The sequence below is a fragment of the Passer montanus genome, unplaced genomic scaffold (assembly GCF_014805655.1).
Source record: "Passer montanus isolate IOZ18808 unplaced genomic scaffold, ASM1480565v1 scaffold9, whole genome shotgun sequence".
Taxonomy (NCBI): domain Eukaryota; kingdom Metazoa; phylum Chordata; class Aves; order Passeriformes; family Passeridae; genus Passer; species Passer montanus.
The window spans coordinates 11,602,170-11,624,083 of NW_024374367.1; the positions used below are offsets into that span (position 1 = coordinate 11,602,170).

Sequence of the window (21,914 nt, forward strand, 5' to 3'; positions counted from 1 at the left end):
ACCAAATCCTCTGCTCCTGGCTATGGATATCAGATAACACAGCACCATTCCAGCCAGACTCTGAACACCTCCTTCACCAAACTGGTAAGAGAGGCAAGCACAGCTCTGTCCCCAGCTGGGACTCTGTCACCCACTTCTCCTGCAGGGATGGTTAAACAGGACTGCTCTCTCCTACAGAGATTCTTTAATTTCTCATACAGGATAATCTCCCTTCCCTCAGTGGGGGTACAGCCACTCTCCTCAGCCTGCTGCCCATGGGAGAGGCAGGCATTCCAAATTTGAGTTCACCCCTTTTAAAGTTGGCCAACAGCATCAAAAGCTCTGGGAGAAGAGTACAGCCACATGGACCACTGCACAACCTCCTTTTCAGGAAACCTGGGTAAACAGCAGAACCTGCCTCAGAGAGATTATTGCACCAGGGAGGAGCAAATCCAAGTGTAGTTTGAAGTAGACAGTGTAAGCCTAACACAGCCTGTTAGAGCTCTGTCCAAGGAGATTGAGTCAAACACCAGTACATGTCTCTGCTGGTAGGGTCAGCAAGGATGAAACCAGAGCTCCTGGAAGAGCTCCAGCTCACCAAGGAGCCAGAAGCCAAGGAACTTCACTGGGGAGCTGGACTCAGCCTCAGAAGAGAAATCAACAGCAGGAAAAACTGGAAACTGCAGGAGCTGAAGGAGTCCCACTGCATCCCTGTGGGATGGAGGGACAGGCTGCCAGCTCCTTGTCCAGCAGGTAAAACAGGTGACAACTCTGGATAAAAGTGTTCAGAAATCAGGGTGAAGCCTCAGCTCTGCAGACCTCCCCCAAACCAGAGAACTTCTTGCCCACTCACACAGCAAAGGTGGAGTCTGCCTAGGCACCCATTCTAATATTATTTTCTAACCTACTGTAACAGAAAAAGTTTATTTAACCACCCTTATGAACAAAGACATTCAAACACCTTAATTTAATCAACCTCAACAACTTTTAGGTGGTCACCACCTCAGTAACAAAGGTTGGAAAGTGGGAGAGGAGATACACAAGAGGTTTACAACCATGTGAAACAAAGGTGGAACAACTATCACAAATCCTTCCAATTCAGAGAAGTCTAAAAAAACCACACTATCCTTTATTTACTGATTTATATGCAAAATGCATGCACTACTCCAAAATAATCCAAAGGTGCTTGCTTGAAAGCCAGGAATTCTGACTTAGATTACTAAGGAGGAAAAAGAATGAACAGAGTTGTTTATAGACCAACAGACAGGAACAGCACAAAAATACACCTAGCAAAGAAAAGGCACAAACTATTATGACACCTTTCAAAATAAAACATCACATGGTTTGTTTAAATCTCCTAAAACAGGAGAAGCCTCCCCATATTGCCAAAACAAATGAAATACAAGCGTGGATGTGACTCTGCTGCAGTTCAGGAGGGGACAAAGGTTTACAGTGAGTTACATGGACAAACAGAGCCTGGGATGCTCTCCTGGCTCCCAACAAGGCCAGAGCACAGGCAGCCAGCTGCCCTGTGTCACAGCACCTGGCATTTCTGCCCAGGCCTCTGTCCCACCAGGCAGGTGGGTGAGCAGTGAAATACCTGGGCATGAGAGAAGCAGAACATCCAGGATCAGCATACACCTCCTCACCCCTTGCAAAGGACAGAGGGGTCATTGCCAACACAGGCCATGGACACATCCCTGCCATACCCCTCTATTCTCTCATTCCCCTGAGGCTGCAAAGTCTCCTGAGAGAGGAAGAAAAAAATCCCATGGCTCCATGCACCTTCCAGCTCCATCTCAAAGCAAGCACCTTGTGCTGGAAACAGCCAAATTCGGGCTGCCTGCCCATGGACTGCTGCAGAAGAGCTCATCCTGTCCAGACTGCTAGAGGACATTTTTAAAATCCATGCTACAGGACTGTTTCTGGTACTTTTCCACAGCTCTGAGACCTGTGTGGATGGCAGAGCCACAGCAAAAAGGCAGCAAAGGGTGCCTGGGGCTGCTCCCCAGGCAGCAGCAGAGCTCCAGGCTCCCCCTGCACACAGCACAGGAGGAGAGGCACCAGTGTTTGGACAACTGGAACACATTTAGGGGGCAATTTTTCACAGGGCCTCCAGCCAGGCCGTTTCCTACAATTGCTGTTTTATTACCCAGGACACAATCCATAGACCAGCAGCTCCCCTCCCCAAATCTCCCACCACCCCACCCCTACACAGACACAGACCCACATCACCACAGCCCAGTGGAGCACCTACACACACAGGACACCTCCAGCACAGCATCCATAAACACAGCTGCAAACCAACATCACCAAACCCGTCACCTCCAACTGAATATCCTCCACCAGTGCAGCCCCAGTCCCCATCTGCAGTGGGAGCAGCCCAGCACTGCCACACAGGCTGCACGTCCTGCCCTGCTGGACAGCCAGCACTCCTTAGGAGTATTTTTTAGATGGTGGATAATATAGAAAACTTGTGTTTATATTGGCATGCAGCAGGCTGAAACACACTCTAAGTGAAGTTATAAAGCAGCCTGAACACCAGCTAGGCGAAGTGTATTTGGAATTTGCAGGTCAGTGTTTTGGAGAGAGGCTTGTGAGTAACTAGTGTTGATGGTAAATTCTCCAGAGCAGAGGAGCACTCACAGCATGAAAGACAACAGGGTTCTATCCTGGAAAAGTGCCCATCCCAAAATCACAGGCTTTGGGCAACCAGAGAAACATCTCAGTGGTGAGGATGAATCCCTGTCCCTGTGTGTGGGCAAGTGGGAAAACAGCACTGACCAGACTTGGCATTCTGAATATCTCATTTCCTCCTTGCACCTGGTTTGTCTGCCTTCCTATAGGGAGAAAAAAAAATCTAAAAATTGGAGGAGGTGGTCTAGGAAAAGCATTTCAGTTCAAGATTTCACAGCCAAATTGCTACAGAACTCAGGAGGGTGTGTTCTCTAATCCGAAAGGATTCCTCTGAAAACAGGCATCCCTCAAAGAGGAAACTTTTGCAATATGCACCCAAGTAAAGTTGAGTGGGATTTATAAGAATTGCATTTAAGACTGAACCTCTGCTAATTTCAGAAAATAATGAGACCGCCCAAACAGGTCCAAGAAAAGACCACAAAGGAAAATTCACACAAGTTACTGCCCCATTATGAGCAGCAACATCAACACTATCCAAATTCTGCTGCCTACCCTGGAAAGAAGGGGGGGAAAAAAAAAAAAAGGACAAATTATCTTGCACATAAAACTTTTTACCTCCAGAACACAGCTTTAGGCAGATAATGCACTTTCAAATTCAACTTCTGTATGACATTTTAAGAATCTGTAGCTCTATATCAAATCGTTCAATTGTTAAGTCTCCTACACTTTTCCTCCCGAAATCCACACAGAGCCACTGTGGGAAGCTACAAAACTGCCATGGCAGGTGCAAATAGCCAACCCTTCTGTCTGCACATCCAGCATGGTTAATAAAAGCTACACAGATGGCTGCAGTTTGAAGTCTGTCCTTCAGTTCTTGCTCAAACTGAAAATGGAACCACGTGGAAGTGAACCCTGCTCCTGGAATTGGATGTGACACGTCATCAGGGCTTGAGAGGTGTCCCCAAAATAGCAGGGCCTGCTTCTAGACATCTCCAAAATTATATGGTTGTGGCCTGAGAGACAACGTGCTGAAAGCATAATGAGGGAGTGTAACATATGACATGTGTTGTGGTCCTGCTCTGAAGCCAGGGGAGGCTGGGGCTGTAGGACTTGGGCTGCAGCACAGGACTTGGTTAACTATTAATGGATGACTCAGCTCTAGCAATAATAGGTATTTCATGTGGTGCATTAGCACAACGGCACCCTGGTCCTTGACTTAGGCTTCCATCCATGCTAGGAAACGAAAAAAAAAAAAAAATCGTAGTACATCATGTAATAGCTGGACGTACCAGGAAACAGCTATTTTTTCAGGGTGTGCAGGAAGAAACCCTTTGTTTCTTCCTGCACACCCAAGAAAAGAGAGCCTCATACTCTTCTTTCTTCACAGGCCACTAAAAACCAGCAAGGGAGAGCTGTGAGGGGGTGCCCAGGTTTTTTATGAAACCACAATCCAGACCAAGGTGCTTTATTTATTTACTATTATTCACCAAAGCTAAATTCTATGTTAAATCACTCCCCTCACCCTGCATGAGGTGCTAATTCCTGCTCAGCCCAGGTCCTGCAGAGCTGATCAACCTGAAGCCTGCATTTTCCACAGATGGCTCTCCCAACAACATTAGTCTAAATTATCTGTGCTGCATTCATCCACATGACCCCATGCAGCTCCACACTGCAAGACACGGGAGTCACACTGGGTGATTAGGTTAGCAGCCCAAAATGATTGTGTTAAAAGCTGATGAGCTGAGCTAACTCAATCCAAGGTGTCTGGCAGGGCAGCCAACGAGATCAATTAAAAGCCCTGCAGCCCTAATTGAGAGTTTCTGGGTGCGGCTAACACACCACTCAGGGCCAATACACAAATCCGGGCCAATACACAAATCCCGAGCAGAGCTGGCTACTGAGAATGAGAGCCATCATCCCAATTTGCAGCCACTCAAACTTCCAGACAAAACCTGAGCCCCTCTTGGATGGATGAAAGCCAAAGGCAGGCAGTGCTCGGGCATGCCCAGGGTGGCACTCAGCAGCTCCCAGCCGCCCTGCAGACCGGTGGGAGATGTGCTATGTTCATGAGCCCAGGTGCGAGCACAGTCAGAAGGGCATTTCAGGGACGGTTCCTGGGGGATTTGCCTCAACATGAAACCACCTTGAGCCCTTCCAGCAGGCTCTCCTGATGCTGCAGTCTGGGACCATCCTTCCAGTGCTCTCTGACTTCCCTGCACCAGGTGAGGCTCACACACCAAATAAATCCCAGTTCCAAGCGCTTCTACCTCTGCCTAAATCCCCATCAGAGCCAGGACCCCAGCAGCAGCTTAAGTAGGGAAGTGAAATCTCACCCATGCTCGAGGAAGCGTTTAAGTACCTGAAGTGCTTTGTTGAAGTGTCTGGGGTCCCAAACGTATTAGTTTACCACTTTTAGGTTCTTGATGCCAACAAGTAAAGGGATAAGACAATCAACTTCACATTTGCTCCTTAAATTCCAAGCAGGAAATCCTGCAAAGCTCAGCCACCCCCAAACTTTATATCCAAAAGACTGCAGAGCACTTTGCACAAGCAAAGAAAAAAAAAAATTAAGCTGTACCTAACACATAATAGTTGATTTTTCTACAGAACACTTGATGGTGTGTTCCTTGGTTTTTTTGGTGTTGTTTTGTTGGGGTTTTTTTCCTACTGCCTACTGAGACGCTGCTTCCCCTGTCCTGGGAATTTTCCCTCTGCAGCTCCTCCTCCCCCAGCTCCCAGACCATCCATTCTCCCCTTTTCAAACTGCACCCATTGTAAATGGCACTGAATATTAACACAGCCCATTGAGCACTTGCTTCTTTTGTATGGGACCCCTGCGTTTCAAATTGCAGTCACTGCAGAGAGGAAAAGTCTCAAAGTGATTAAATGCCGTGAAGTTTCTCAAAAGGAGAGAGGAATATGCAGAGGAGGTCCCGGAGCTTTTCACTCGAAGCCGGGGGCTTCTGCGAGAGCCAGAAGGGCTTTAAAGTGGGGGTAATTTTTCCGTTGTTATCAGTCTCGTATTTACTTTTAATCCTAGTCCGATGAGGCAATTTCTGCCCCGGCTGTTGGAGCTTTTCACTAGAAGCCAGGGGCTTCTGCGAGAGCCAGAAGGGCTTCTAAAGTGGGGATAATTTTTCCGTTGTTATCAGTCGCGTATTTACTTTTAATCCTAGTCCGATGAGGCAATTTCTGCCCCGGCTGTGGCTCAGTGTGGGATGGAGATGAGAAACTCAGACAGCAGATGCAGAGGGCTTGCTGTTAACTGCTGCCCTGCTGTAGGAACTGATAAATAAATACTGCGGCATGCTGAGGGTGGTCAGCGAATCCACCGACACATGTTCGCACAGGAAGGGTGGATTTACTCGCAAGCACATGTATTTATTTGTGCTTCAGCAGCCGGCCCGGAGAGGCACAGCTTGGCGAGGAGGGGCTCTGGTGCTCCCCAGCAGGGCAGGCACTGCCATCCCGCAGGGTGCAGAGCCATCCCTGGGGACTGCCCGGAGCAGGGCCGCTGCCAAGGACAGCGCTCCGGGAAACACCAGAAAACACTCCAGGAAACGTTGCACTGTCCCACCTGAGCAGGAGAACCTCCTTGGAGCACCACCCAGCACGGAGCCGCTGGGCAGAGTTGGGGTTTCCAGCGTTGCCCCAGGAGGAGGGAGAGGGACCGGCCACCTGCAGCACATCCCTCTGCCAGGCCATCCCTGCAGCCCCCGGGCACCGCCGAGAGCTCCACAGCTGCGCGGGGCCGGCAGCCGGGGGGACCATTACTTAATCTCTGTTCCATTATTTCATGCAGGAGAGGTGCTGCCAGCAGCACTCCCCCCTCCCAGCAGGAGGGACCCCACACCTCCTCCTCTCCCTCCAGAGCCCCAGAGCAAGTAATGCCCTTTTCCCAAAAAATCCCATAAACCAGCATCAGCAGAGCCCCTTACCAAGCAAGCAAAGAAGCTACCCTGACATGTGACAGCAAAGCTACAGGACCTGACACGTGAAAACCCCAGTTCAGCAAGAAATTTACAGGTAATTTTGAAACAAACATGAAATTTCATTGAATAAAATCTTCGTGTGTATGCACTTGAGCCCAGAAAGAGACTGCTCGTTCAAATGCGCTTCCAGACGCTGAAACCACTGACAGGGACCCACAGGACTCTAAAAAGCATTCGGACACTTTGCCCTGATCTCTCCAGAGAGCAGCAGCACCGTGCAAAGAGCCAACAGGCAGCTGCTGCCTCGGGGCAACTTATCCATAGAGCCAAAGCCTGGAGCCTTCCTGGGAATCAGCGAGCAGCTCTTAGCCCAGCTCTCCTGGGTACTTGGGGATGCTGCCTTTTCCCAGACATGCCAGGCACATGCACACTGACCCAGAGGCAGAAGGGTCCATGCACAGATGTAAATATCTCCCCAAAATATCTCCTACTCATTTGGGTCAAAAATGCACAATACTTCTGTTTAAAATAACTTCTTCTTTTGCTGCAGACCATGCTAGCAATTAATTAACTATCCAACCATAGCCTCACTGTCCCTAGATCTTCTCACTAAAAGCTGTACCTAAAGTACTGTTGCTTCATCCCTAAATACAAAAGGAAAAAACCCTCAGTCATATATGATGCCTAAAGAAAATCTCTTATATATTCCTCAAAAATCAAGATGCATGGAGAGACAGAAGCAGGGGATGCGGGGGATGTGCCACATCACCAACACTGCTGGAGCCCTGGCTTTTTTGGGGCACGAAGCATTCTGTACTTTAACTTAGCCCTAAACTTCATGCCCCATGTAACACTCTACTGTAAAAACAAACTTCAGACTTAAACCCCACAAGACACGAAGCACCTCCAAAGGGAGGCACTGCAAAGGAGCTCTGTGCACCCTTCCCAGGATGAGGAATCCTTCCCAGGACCAGGAACCCTCCCCAGCTGCAGCTGGGTGCTGGTGCAAGGACGGGATGTGTCACGGCAGTGTTGCAACGTGCCCTGTGCAGCAAGTCAAGAACACTTATATAACTGGTACACAGTGCTGAGCTGCCTGTTGCCTTCGAGAAAAAAAAATAAAATAAAAACCCCAAAAACAAGCCTGAAAAACATCCATGCCACTACACAAAACGTGAGCAACTGCAGCCCCTCTGCGTATCAGCTATTCCTTCTGAAAACTCGGGAGAAAAATTACAACTCCGAGCTCTGCTGCCAGCAGAGAAATAACAATAGTTTCGAAAAGCCCCAGTGCTTTTCCTCGGTACTGATAGTCCTGTTGACAAAACACGCGGCGTGATTAAGTCTGTTCCAGAAGCCTCCCCGGCTGCCGAGCCGCATTTCCAAGCCGACAAACAAAAGCTTTATCTCCAACACGCTGAAAACCGACTCCAAGCACTGCCTCAGCACTGTGGCACTCGTTAGGAATAAAGATAAACTGCTAAGGAGCGATTGTTCAATAGAGCCTTAATGAAGTTAAAGCACTGCCACCAGAGTCACTGGAAACTGGATTTTATCTCGCCTCCCATTAGCGATCGAACATGCCCGAGCTTAGCACCGCGGGGAGCGAACAGAGCCAGCCTGCCCAGCCGGGAGAGGCGAGGGATGCGCAGCTCCAGCCTCTCCCCTCTCCCCAATTTATGGATGGAGAACCCGCGCCCCCCGGGCTGCGCTCCCGCAGCAGCCACGGACCCCTGCAGACACTCAATTTGCCTTCTTTTTCTTCAAAAGGGCACGTTAAAAAATAAAATAAAATTTAAAAAAATCAAAAATCCAAAAAGAAACAGATACTTGCACTGAGGTAACTTTTCGCTAGCGCATGGTGCTTTCATAGAGAGCGTTAAACCAGTAAAGTAGTGAGTTGTCAACTCTCCGCACAAAAAAAAAAATGAACATTTACGATCCCACTAAGCCTGAACAACATGCTTCATTCCTTGTGCTTCTAAACTGAAATAGGTAATTTTAAGTAATTTTTAATAATTGGAAACAGTATTACTCTAAAAACAAAACTACTTGCAATAGTTTCAATGTCTTCTTTTTACACTAGCTATGGAGAAGAAAAAAGCCTTAATGTTGCATCTTCAAATACAACAGCCACCATTTAACCAACTCTTGGTTACTTTGTAATATACAAAGTTACAAACCGTATTCTACGTGTCTAAAAGACAAACAACCCACGGGGCCACAGCAGAAGATTTATACGTGCTTATTTCACCAATAAAATTTGAACTGAACACAAAACACACCAAAACCTGCTCCGTTTGAAAAAGACACTCCTGGGTATTAGCACTTCCCGGAAAAAAACACATTACAATAAATTTGTTCTGTCTGGGTTATTAACGCTTCCCTGCCCAAACACTGTCCTATTTTAAGAGGTGCACGGGAATGCTGGAATTATTAAAAGCTTGCTCTGAAAGGTGAGGGAGAGATCCTGCAGAGCAACAGGTGAATGGGATGAGTCAGGGCTTTAATGCAGAGGCCACACGTTCCTCTCAATACGAAACACGATAATTTAATGTAAAACAAGGCATTTCTGCAGCTAAAAGTGAATACCACCAGGAGAACCCGACAAACCTCTAATAATTCTTTTCAATAAGGAGCTGGATGGTCTCCAGCAACACTTCAGTGACCGTCCTCTCTCCCGGCCGGGCTGAGGAGTATCTATTACAACCAGGGGTTTCAGAGATTCCATAATTTATGAATCTGTTCAAACAGCAGAAAGGCCCCGCAGCAGAAGCGCTGTTTCCCTTTCTGGATACTGATTTCCCGAAGTAAACTAACAGTTCAGGGCACTTATTTTCACAAGTTTGTGAGCACACAGATACTCTCAGTCCTCCTGGACTGTTAAACCACTCGAAGCGTCAATGCTGAGCACACATTTCCCCCCGAATCTCCTGAGCATTGAGTGTCTGATGTTTTATTTCGGCTTCCACGGCCACACAACGGGAGCGGACCGGGAAGTGGCAGAGACACCGTCCTGCGCTTGGACACCAACCTGAGCACTTTAAAACACCCTGCCAGGGAGAAAAAACATCCCACGGGGCTGCAGGAACCACCAGGTGCGGGGTTTTGAGCTCAGGGGCCACCCAGGACATCGATACACCGCAGCTTAATGCCCTCGCTGCACGGCGAGCGCCGCGGGAGCGCAGCCAGCCTCGACTGGAAAACACCTGGATTTCACCGAAACTCCCCAGAAGCCCTCGACTGCCTCTCTCTCCCCGAATTTCACAGCCTAAAAAGCCGGCAGCGTTAAAAGCCAGCAGAGCGGGCGCGGTTGGGGTCCGGACTGGGGCGCGCCCCGCTCCGCAGCCCCGGCGCGGACGGACGGACGGACAGATGGACGGACGGACGATGCCCTAATAAGGCTTCGGAAGCCCAAGCTGGCCGTTATCCCCAGCAGATCCCATGGATAAGGCACCAAACCCGCTCTCGGGACACCCGGGGCCAGCCCGTCACCGGGGAGCAGCATCGCTCCCGCCGCCTCCATCCCATCGCTGGTGCCAGCGGGGACACCGCGGGGACACGGCACCGCGCAGCCCTGCCCCGCTTCAGCAAACAACCCGCAGTTCCGCGGGGATCTTTTTGCTCAAAGTTTTGCTCTTGACAACACGCCAAACCGCGCCGCTTCGGCTGCCCGAGCCCCCCCCCCGCCCCGTCCCCGCGGGTCCCCCCGGTACTCACACGTGCCGCGGCCAGCGGGGCAGGTCCCGGGGCAGGGCGGGCAGCGCCAGCCCGCCGCAGNNNGAGCGCCGCTCGCCGCGGACCCACGTTGGCGACACCGCAACATGTAGCCGCGCCGCCCCCCGCGCGCCCGCCCATTGGCTGCCGGGCGGCCCCCGCCGCGCCGCCATTGGCCGGGAGGTCCCCCCTCCGCGGCGCCGCGCCGCCCCATTGGTGGATGCGGCCCGTCAATCACGGGCGCAGGGGCCCGCCCCCCTTTCCCACTCCAGGTGTGAACGCGGGCGCCGCCGCCCCCCCCGCGCTGCCCCTCTTAAAGGGGCCGCGCCCGTCCCCGCGCTCCCAAACCCCGACAGCTGCGGGAACAGCGGGGCCCGGGGGCGACCCTGTACCCCGGGCTGTCCTTCTGGGCATCCCTGCACCCCGGGCTGTCCTTCTGGACATCCCTGCACCCGGGGCTGTCCTTGTCCGGACGCCACGGAGCGGCCGCGGGGCTGCGGTCACTGTCCCGTGTCCCGAGCGCTCCCGGGCACGGCCGCGCGTCCCGGCCGTGCCCTCAGCGGGGAAGCCCAGCATGGGGCCGGGGAGGGGCAGCCGGCCCGGAGCAGCCCCAGCCGGGCTCACGGGAGCTGCGCCCGGAGCATCCCTGCGCCCCGGGGGCTGCGCCGAGCCCGCCGACAGCACCCGGGCGGATGGCGGCCAGTTCGGATGTGGCCCAGCACAGCAGCCAGGGAAGGAAGCTCTTGGAGCGCTCAGCGCACCCGCGGAGGGCGGGAGTGTGATTTAAACCCTTCCGGCAGGAGTTACCTGGGTGGGGGTGTCCGAGGGTCCCAGGAAGAGATGAGAATCTTGACTCCATGTTTCAGAAGGCTGATTATAGATTATATTATATTATATATTATCATCTATTATATATTATATATTATCATCTATTATATATTATATATTATCATCTATTATATCACATCATATCGTATTATGGTATCGTATATATTGTATTATATAATATATACTATATATTATATAATATATTGCATAATATATAATATTTAATATAGAGTATTTTATATTATCTTTATAATATAATATATAATATTTTATATATTATAATATATATTATATGCTATATAATATATATTCTATATATAATATTCTATTTTTATATATGTTTATATTTATATATTTTTAATATATTTATACTATATAAATATATAATTTTATTATATAGTATATTATATACCATATACTATACTATATTATGTACTATATAATATATTATATAGTATATCATGTAGTATATATATTATATATATTATATTGCTGTACTAAAACCATATTAAAAAGAATAGAGAGAAAGGATTCATCAGAAAGCTAGAAAGGGAAGGGATGGAATGATGATAAAATCCTGTGACTGCTCACAGCCTCGGTACAGGTGGCTGTCATTGGTCCTCAAGTAAAAACAATTTCACGTGCTGAATAAATAATTCTCCAAATCACATTTCAAAGCAACAAAACATAGAGAAGCTGAGGGTTCCCAGCTTCTCAGAAGAAAAAATCCTAGCAAAAGGATTTTTCATAAAATATGTCTGTGACACAAAAGGGGATGTTTTAGAGAGAGAAACACACATCACGGGGAATCCTGCTTCTACTACCTTTAATGAAATTTGCAACCTTCTACTGCAATTCCTCCTGCATGCAGGGACAGAGATGTATTTCCTGCCCGTAACAGAATGGGGCTTTGCACTGCAGGATGCTCCAGTTATGCTGCTCACAGTATACACCTCTTCCCAAAAAAACAGGCTGCACAAGGACAGTGGCATTCCAGGCAGTCAGAGTGGGATCTAAGCTGTACAAACTCATGGAAGGCATCAAAGCTGGACTGGTGTCACCTAGAGGTTCAGCTGAGCAAAATAAACAGGTATGGTGGTGAATTTGCAGCTGAGCCCAACCAAATAAACTCCATTTGGCCCACAGCTTGTGAAAGTCCCATATCAAAGCCTCCTCTCCGTGCAGGACGTGGAATTTTGGCAGCTCCTTGAGTAGGATGAGGAGGATGAAGGCACATCTGTTCTCCATACCCATCAGTAAGAACCAGCAGCAAGAGAAGGCAGCACACTGGAGCATTATCAGCAACTGACAGAAGAGGAAGGCAGGTACAAGCCAGCCTTTAGAGAGATGAGCAATTTGGCTTTTGGGTGCCTGGGCTTCAACATTACTGCCTGTAGTCCCAAAATTGAGCAGAAAACCTCCAAGGTCTTTCTGGACCATCAGCATCAGTGATCACACTGATGAAATGCTGCCTTGATGGTGTGAGGGAAGGTGTGAGAGGAGACACATTTTTGGGAATCTGTCACTCTGGGTGGGATCATTCTCACCCCCTGCCTATTCTCCTTTTCTTTTAGATTTCCTACAAATTGGTCAATGGAGCCATGAATTGTATTTGATACAATGCACAGGGACTTTTTAGCTTAGCCAGCTGCCTGACACAGACAGCAGTCACATCTTCTGCTGGACCCAAAAGCACTTTTCTGGAGAGGATTTCTCCTGCTCACTGGGGCTGTTTTCATAGAAATAAAGATAACCTTTTGCTTCTTTTAAAGTGTTTTCAGATTTGACAACCAGGCTTTTCAATTAACTTCATTCATATCAATATTTTTCAATATTAGGGCAAAGGGGTGAGTGTGGGGTTTCCCATGGGGAGAGAGATCCAAAAGCTTTAGATAACCTTAATAAAACTGAAAGCTAGATACAACTCTGCTGCAACCTGTGTCCAATCACCTCAGATGTGCACAAGATATCCTTGCACAGAGAGTAAGGGAGCTGGAAGGAAATGAGGCTCTTCTCAGTTGTGCTCTCCCTCATGCCCAAGTGAATGCCTGTGCTGGAGTCTGTGTGCAGCATGGAGGATGTTTCTTCCTCAAACCTCATTAAATCTAATTAAATAGCTTATAAAAGTATTTATGAAAACAAATTTTAAAAGGGCAGAGGCATGCCAACACGGAAGATACTTCTAATTCTGCCGGTGTCTTTTTGTGGATTTGGAGTTGGTTCAGAAGTGCACACTTGGAAGGTAATTGCTGACAGCATGCAGAATCCATCAAGCTATAATTAACACTCTACTATTATTCTAATTGCCTCACTCAAGCTTCTGTGTTTTTTAATTGTAGAGCAATTTGCCAATAGAGAATTTAATTGCAATACATATTTTATACATTTTGGGACAAAGTACCATTATTTCCACTTCAGCAAAAATGTTCCTCAGTTTTTAATAGCTTGCTTTATTCCTTTCTGGGATTTTTCAGGGTTTTTTTTTTTCCCTATACAGGAATTTGATTGCAACCTCTTGTGAAATTAGCAATGATATAATATGCAGGAGTGCCTGGAGGCTTCAGTTTGGATCATGACTCTATTAAGCTAGGAACTGTACATACATGTATCAGACACAGCCCTGAGGAGCTTGAAATCTAAACAGAGAAGACAAACTGAGGTGAGAACAGAAGCATTATCCTGCTTTACAGCTGGGGAAGCAGCCCCAGATGATTCACCCTGGGTGACCCCACGCTCCTGGGGCACAGCCAGGAACTCACACGAGCCCCGGGCACCCTTCATCTTCAACAAGAGCTGAGTTTCTGTCTCCTGGTTCCTGCAAAAGCATCTCTCTCTGGTTTGATTTGCAAGCTAGACCTCACAATTAACTTCTAACCACCCGGGATCTACAGCTGCCTTTCACAGATGTCTTGGCTTTCAGAGCAAGAGCCAGCACTGAGGAGGAGCCCTGGTGATCTGCAGAGCACCCCAGAGGTGTCACACTGCTTGGACAGCAGTGGCAATGCTGGCAGGCTTTGGGAAGGATGCATTTGACTTCTCCTGGGCCAGGCTGAAGGTTGGAGGCAGCAAAATAGAAAAGGATGGGCCTTTGCTCTTTTTGACCACCTTTATATCTGACATTTTTCATTCACTTCGGTTTGCAGGGCTACAGATCCATCTGTAACAACATTTGTCTTCTTCTAATAACTTTCATGATGGCTTTACACCCAACACCAGTGGTGTTGAGGTTTGCAAAATGACTGCTGCCATGGCTACAGTCCCTTGTATTGTCAATATGGGTGCACTGAGGTGCCAATCAATAGTATCATGATGCCAAATGCTTAAAAAAGTTTTCAGCAGGTGTGACAGAGTCACGGTCATTATTCAGCACAGCAACAATCACATTAATACATCTCTAGCAGTGGCCTTTGGTATTATCTGCTCGTGATTTGGCTCCTGCCATCCCACTTGCAAGAGATGGCTTCTCTGGTGTAACCAGATCAACCACAGCATCAGCATTCCAGAGGTTTATTAGTTGTTCTGGTTACACAAGACCTGCAAGGACAATTTTATGGCTTGTTGCCACCCAGAGGTGGTGTCTTGTCTCTCTTGGATGCCAACCCTGCTCCTCAGAGCTTGTTTTGTTGGTACAACCAGCAAGATGCATGACGTGATCCACGAGTGCCTGGGAGCAATGACTGCTGATAACATCACTTCTCTCTGCTGAAAAGGGGGAAGCCAATTCAGCCTAGCAGGAGGCAGAATATGACAGTGAGAATTAAAGGAAGAGATGATCAAGTCAAGCTTCAGTTTAGGGTCACTAACAGTGCTGACATGAAAGTTTACCTTGGCCTCAAACTCTGAAATTTACCTTGCAATGACACAGAAACTTTTTCTTCTCTTGAAATTAGAGGCTGGTGCTTGAACTCTGGTCCTCCAGGAACATAAGGTCTTTGATCAAGACCAGATCATGCTTCCTTAATGTGAAAGTTCACCCGAGTAGCTGCTGTCATTTCATTTTTCACAGGCAATGAGTTAAATTGCTTTCTCAGCCCAGGACTGACACAAGCAGTTAATAAAAAATGGTGCAAATAAGTAGATCCAATTAACTACATCCAAGTTCTGTCACAACTTTGCCACCTCAGATTCTTTTTTATCCCATACTGAAGGGCTTCTCATAAAACTGTTGTATAAATGTGTGTGTATTTATCTCATCTTTCTAAAAGCAGTGTATCAAAATAGCACAACAGCAGTTTCTTGTCAAGAAAGAAGGGAGAGAGAAAGAGACAGCACTGGAATATTGCCTGCCACTTGGATGGGCAAAATACATGATAGGAGTGAGCGTTTGGATGTAAACCTGTAGTACTCAAACCTGGAGATTACACTCAATTGCTTTAAAGATTTGGCAGTGGACTGACTCCAAGTGCAGGAAGAAAGGTGGTAGACCTGAACTCTGAACACTGTCTGCTTGGATCACACATTTCAGCACAACATTACACTAATCATGCTTGAAATCCAAAACCCAGAGGTTTCCCCAAGCCCAGGGAAAGGTTTGGCCCCGTGTGTGAGCTGGCAGGTTTTGGGCTTTGCTCTTCAGATCTGGACTTGGACTCAGATCTGTGCCAAGCCTCCAACAGCAAGAGCAGAGCTGTTCCCAGCAGTGACAAGTGCTAGCAGTGTTTATGCTGTGAGGAGCTCTATGAGCTGGCATAATAACCATAATTACATGGTGCAACTTCTGCTCCTTGCTCTCACCTGTAGGCTGAGAGGGAAGCATGAAGTTCCTGCAGCCCCAGAGGAATGTGTTAGATGAAAAGATGTGAGTGGAGCAAGGAAGACTGGAATCCTGCTGCAGATAAAATTGGAGAATAATAGAAAAGAAAATTAGAAATATTGGAGGAGGAGTTTAATCCCTTTCAGATAGGGATGCTTTAATCAAGACTATTTTTTCACTCTGGATAAGTGTCTAGAAAGGGTCACCTGCCTCTGCTCAAAGAATAATAGAAAACAAAATTAGAAATATTGGAGGAGTTTAATCCCTTTCAGATAGGGATGCTTTAATCAAGACTATTTTTTCACTCTGGATAAGTGTCTAGAAAGGGCTAGGGACTCCATGTGCCGCTGAAAAACCGTAGATGCTTTATTTTACTGTAAGCTCCTGCCTCTAAGTGGGAAAATGAGCCACAAGCCTGCTTAATGAAAGTAGTGGGCTCCAGAGTATTTCCAGAGTAAAGTTTGTATTTCCTTACTGATGGCTGTTGTCTTGACTTCCAGTGACTCTCATGGCAAAAAAAAAGGTAACTCACCCTGCCCCAAAACAACCCTGACCTCTCCTGTGGGCTCAGATAAGGAAAAACCCACATGGAGTAAATGCAGGATGCCTGTTGAAAAAAACTGCCAAGCTGAGTAGTTCTGTTAATAACTAAAAAACATTTAAATATATAATTAATAAACATATTTATTTAATAGCTCAGTGTCCAGTCCTCATTCTGCAGATGAAGGGCACCAGCAGCAGGGGTGGTCTCTGCCTGGCAGGGTTTTCAAGGCAAGCTTAGCTGAGGGTTGCACAAGTTGGGGCTGTTCTCAGAGGTCCAGATCCCATACAACAATCAAAGGAAGATGATTGCAGAATGTCCACAGCAGCCAGGCTCTGGAAGCAGCTGGCAAGCAAGCACTGCCTTTACAGGTCAGAGCTAGTTTTTCCCAACTTGTGTCCTTGATCTTTATCCATACTGGAAGTGGGGCAAGATACCTTGTGACAACTTTTATTGGGACTCAATTACTGCCTCTGTGATTACTATGGGCTGTTACTACCAGACAGTCTCTTGTTGCTTCATCTGGCTGGAAGATATTAAGATTTGTCCACTGCTTCATCATACTTTGATCCCTTGTTTAGGAAAGAAATCTGTTTCCTTGCTTGAGTGCCTCATTCTTGGCTAGGGATTGAACTGCAGGCTGATATTTCTGTTTGGCCCTTGAAGCCAACTATTAACCACACTTCTCATCCTGCTGGTACCACCCAGGAGTGCATCAATACTGCAATAGAAATGGCACAGCATCATTATGTGAAGAACAAAATATGTGGCAGGGCCCTGCTGTGGCTTAGAGGCTCTGAGAAGAATCTTTCAAAATATCTTAGACATCTGCCATGTGTAAAATCTCATGATTGTTCTTCAAATTCTTCTGTGGATACATCAGCCTCTCCTCCACTCCTCTCTTGGTCTGCCTGTGCCAACACATGTGTTCTTACCAGCAGCGTGTGACACAAGGCTTGTTTTCCTCCACAGTTACTCTGTTTGTTCAGTACCTGAGGTATTATCCTCTGCTTTGGGACACCCTAAATCACTCCCATAGTGCAGCAGTTGGGATGCCATGAAGGATTATGACTTCATAAGGAAGAGCAGATGAAGGCTTAGTAGACACAGATCCCAGTTTATGCCAATACCATAACTAATTAGAAACAGGGGAAGCAAGTAGATGGAAAATGCCTCGAACTTCTCTCAGACTCTGCCATGGCACATGAATGAGTCTCTGGCAATGCCACAGCATCACTGCAGTAGCTGGACAGCTTTGCCCACAGCTCCAGTGATGGATGTTTGGAATTTGTGCATAAGCTCAGTGTGTGACACCCATTTCTCAGCACACGCCTTCGTCTCCCACGAGATGTGAGTGACCACGGGAAGTTCCAGGGATGCAGAACAACTGTTTCCATTGTATCCCAGGAGGATTGCATTCCTTAGGCCTTAAGGATGCTGCTTCCATCAGCTCTGCAGCGAGGCACCCTGTGATGAAGAGCTCCCACAGGAATAAGAGATTGAGTCCCCTACCAGCCTGTGATCTGAGGAAGAGCTGTGTGAAGAGGCACAAGTTGCATTATGCTCTCTGCCACCCAAATTTAAAGAATACTCTCAAAAATTAAACACTCCAGCATGATGTGATTTGTCTCTTGGGTTGGGAGAAAGTACACAGAACTTTTAGCCTCCCACCTCTGCTGCTCCAGAGAGGAGCTAAATTCAGCTAGGATTTCTTTTGTTCTTTTGCTTTTATATTTTTCTCCAAGAGGTCTACATTACTCCCTTCCATCCCACTTGGCCAAAGCCTCTCTATTCTGGTTATCCTGGACAATATTTTCTTTTGTATGATCCAAAATCAGACCCCTTGAAGGTAAGGGCAGACCAACCAACCCCCTCTGCTCCTCAGAGCCACAACAGCATCATCTACTCCTGGGGCACTGAGAGGGAGCTCTCCCTGAGCACAGCTTAGGGGACAAGAAATGTCCAACAGAACCCCCAAGCAAGAAGGTGGAAAAAGAAAACAAACAATGCCAGTCTTACCTTCCACTTACCCCCTTGTGATGAAGTTTTTGCAGTCACTGACTCCAGCTGGCAACAAAGCAGTAAATAGACATGTGCCTGTGTACAGGCTTGCTGAGAGAGGGAAGGGGAAGCTGAACTCCTTCCCTTCTGCTACAGCATCACCACCTGATGCTGCACTGGCCCCTAGCTACACAAACCATCCTTCTGAACCAGGGCTATGTTCAGCAGAGGTGATCTTTCCTCTCTCCAACATTTATGGGGAGCAGGGTGTCTTTGCTTGGGTCCCTGGATGGACTATGCCTGTGGGGAGAAAAACCAGCTGTGGGTTATTAACCTCAGGCACCACCTCCACTGCCCCAAGCCTTTATCCTTCCAGGGAGCCCTGAGGGTGAAGTGGCAAGTGCCTTTTATTGTCTATTAAGATCTTGCTGGCTATTTTGCCAGAAGTACCAGAGCTATGCTTCTGGCGGCTTTTTGTTTTTAGCCCTAGGACTTGTGCTTTTTTTGGGAGAATGGAATGCATCTGGGGTGTGCTGGATATTTCTGAGTGCATGGTGGAGCCTCATGATAATTGGAATATCTGTCACGGTCCCAAGCTGCAATGCGAGGGGTGAGTAAAAGTGATTTGCTTCTCTTGTTAAATGCTATTTTATCAAGTGCTGTCTTGTTTTGGGCTGCTTACCTCCAGTTTGACTATTGCTGAATGGCATTGGCAATGCCTCTGTGTGAGGTGTTTCCCTGGGACTCCAGGTGCTGGGACCATTTTCAGATGGCTTCCATCAGGACTGATGGTTTTCTTTGGCTGAGAGCTTTGAGGCTTGGGCAGTAGTTGTCCCAAATGTCTCACTCTGGCAGAGTGAAGGCAGACAGAGGTGTGAGTGTGTCTGTGTAAGTGTGTGTGAGTGTACCACAGCGCCGAGCGTCACCCGGCTCATCCCTGAGATGCCCAGATTGTGTAGGCTGGGACAGCTTCCTTACACATGGCAGCTTCCAGGTGACTGGATCCTCCCACAGATCGTCCATAAGTTGATAAAAGTTGGCTCTGTGCTAACACAAGGCAGCAGGGTGGGAAAAGCCATCAATCACAGCGAGGGTCGGCGGCGCTGAGCGCGCACCTGCGAGGCTGCAGCCCTGGGAAGTGGGGTCTGAGCAATCTGCAGGGCTCTCACTGAGGGCCTGGGAGGTTTTCCCATTACATCACACTGGGGCCAGCACAAAGGCTATCTGGGTTGCTCAAGGAAGTGTGTTGTGGAAAACAATTGTACTTTGATGACTGATCCAGGCATTTATTTAGGCAAAGCTGAAGCAGTTGCATTGGCTCATTTGATCTGTGCTGTTAATGGGAGACAACTCAGTGCATGCTTTTGTTGTGCCTGCTCTTGCTTGCAGAAATTCTTGAGAATTTTCTTTTTTATGAAAAAAAAATATCTATCCCTTCACATGGCAATCATGCCAGTGTCACAACCTTAATTATCACTCAAATTTTCCATATGGGATTTTTTTCCAAAATCTGGCTCAGAAGAATTTGGCCAGGTTTAAGGAAGTCACTGAACACGATACTGAAAACCTAGAAAAGCATCAGTTTGTTACAAGAAAATAAAAGACAGGATGCAGCGTGTGCAGGCATGGGGTGAAAATAAAACAGTTACTTGATTTCTAGTTGCATGCTTTGCTTTTACAGCAGGGATGTGTCAGTGGCCCCCTGTGTCCTTTTGTACCATACTGGTTCCCTGAGAGAGAAGGAAATCTGTTACACGAATCACACTGATCTCTGGGGCTGGGGCTGGAGCACCTTGCAAAATACTTACTTTTTTTTTAAACATTCATTCTCTGTTAACACTTCTCACATGTTAGTGGGTGTTATTAAAGGTTTGATAAATGGTTTGAATGAAAGATTTGCAGAAATGGCCAAGTGACCCCTTTGAAATTTTGTTTATTCTCTATCTAGATATTAATTAAGTAAAATAAACTGACCTTTTAAAAAAAATCCCCAAAAACACTAGTGGAGCTTTTAACAATGTAATATACAAAAATAAAAGGTGAAACTTGGTGGGAGAAGCTGACAAATGGATGTTTTGCTTTTCTCAGGTTTATATCATATGTTGAAACATGGTGTTACTGCAGGATTTTTCTGTCATAGGAGTTTTATCCTGTTTCAAATCTCTTCTAAGGGTTAATGTTTCTCACCCTCAAAGTTGTGGGAGAGGAAAGGGTTTTCAGCTCCTTATTTTAGAGAAATTCTCAAAATCCTCCTCATTTTGGAGAAAGACCACTATAAATAACAAGGCATTACTGGTTGAAATTGCAAGAACCCACAATGAGGAGAAATCTTCTCCACCCTTCATTAAGGTGAAGTCACAGGAAATAAATCTTTCCTCCCAACCTGGTCCTTTGAAACTCTTAGCAAGACTTGTCCATATCTGTTTCTTGCATAAAAGGGAATTCTGGTCCAACTCTACACTCTTGGGTCCACCAGCCCTGCCAGGGCAGCTCCAATGGGAAAGGGCTCAGTTCCTTCTCTTTCTGCAACAGCCCAAGCGAGCAGTGGGCACTTGAAGGCTTTCAGAGTTTCCAAAAACCAGGAGGGCAGCCCAGGGTACAGCTCCAGCCAGGAGCCTCTTCTAAAACCCTGCACACCCTAATGAGGAGGATCATAAAAGGGGGTCGGGACAGCTGGAAGTCACGTCTTTGGGATAATGGAGTGTGCAGATTTGCACTGTGGTGTATTTGATCCAGACTGAGTGTCAGCTCATAAGGGTGCTGACAGAGCCCATGCTGAGAGCCCCCTCCACAGTGTCCCTCATCTTTCCATCCTCTGCCTTCTCTGCTAGATCATTTCTCTGCTTTCTGGGCTCCAGGAATGGCACATCACCATCTCTCCCTAGTCCTTGCAATTAATTTTCCACAAACGTTATAGGGTGTGTCTATTTTATTTATTTACTTATTTATTCAGAAGGGGTTTTTACCTAGCTTAACCACGACCTCAAAAGCCTGCTGCAGTGTGAGGCTGGAGGAAGGCAGAGCTGTGTGCGTGCCTGGTATCGCCTGCATGCCCCAGACCCTGCAGCTACTCATTCCTCCTCATGCAGGCAGCTGAGAGCGTGACAATAGCACTTGGATATCATCCCATTTCCTCCCCCTTAAACCTGAGTCTTGTCTTCCAGGTGTTACAGACGTTTTTGAAGTCAAAATACTTGCCAGCTCCAATTAAACTTGTGGTTTGCAGACAAATTGGGAGCTGGCCGGAGAGGAAGCTGGCGGGAGAACAGCTTTGTACTTGTACGGGGTTCCAGGACAGCTGAGTTTCCAAAAATTTTGTGGAAATAGTCATCAGGGCAGAGATGAGACCATAGTGATCTGCCTCTGGTGAGAAAGGTATAAATGCACAGCTGCATAGTCTGCAGTGAACGACTCAAGAGCAGGGACCTGCTGTGGTTGGGTAGGGGCAGCTCCTGTTAGAGGTTCAAAATTGGAGAATTCAGAATTCATTTGTCCAGCTCGTGGTCCCAAAACCCAGGCTCAGTGC

At 47.4% G+C, this 21,914-nt stretch overlaps 1 protein-coding gene across 1 annotated transcript in view; it reads right to left on the reverse strand.

Moving 5' to 3' along the window:
- Positions 1 to 10,438, reverse strand: part of LRIG1 (leucine rich repeats and immunoglobulin like domains 1) — a 91,564-nt gene extending 81,126 nt beyond the window's left edge. The window contains exon 1 of the mRNA XM_039734230.1: positions 10,269 to 10,438. Within this exon, the coding sequence (XP_039590164.1) occupies positions 10,269 to 10,438 (170 nt within the window). The remainder of the gene's footprint in view (positions 1 to 10,268) is intronic.
- Positions 10,439 to 21,914: the final 11,476 nt, after the last annotated feature.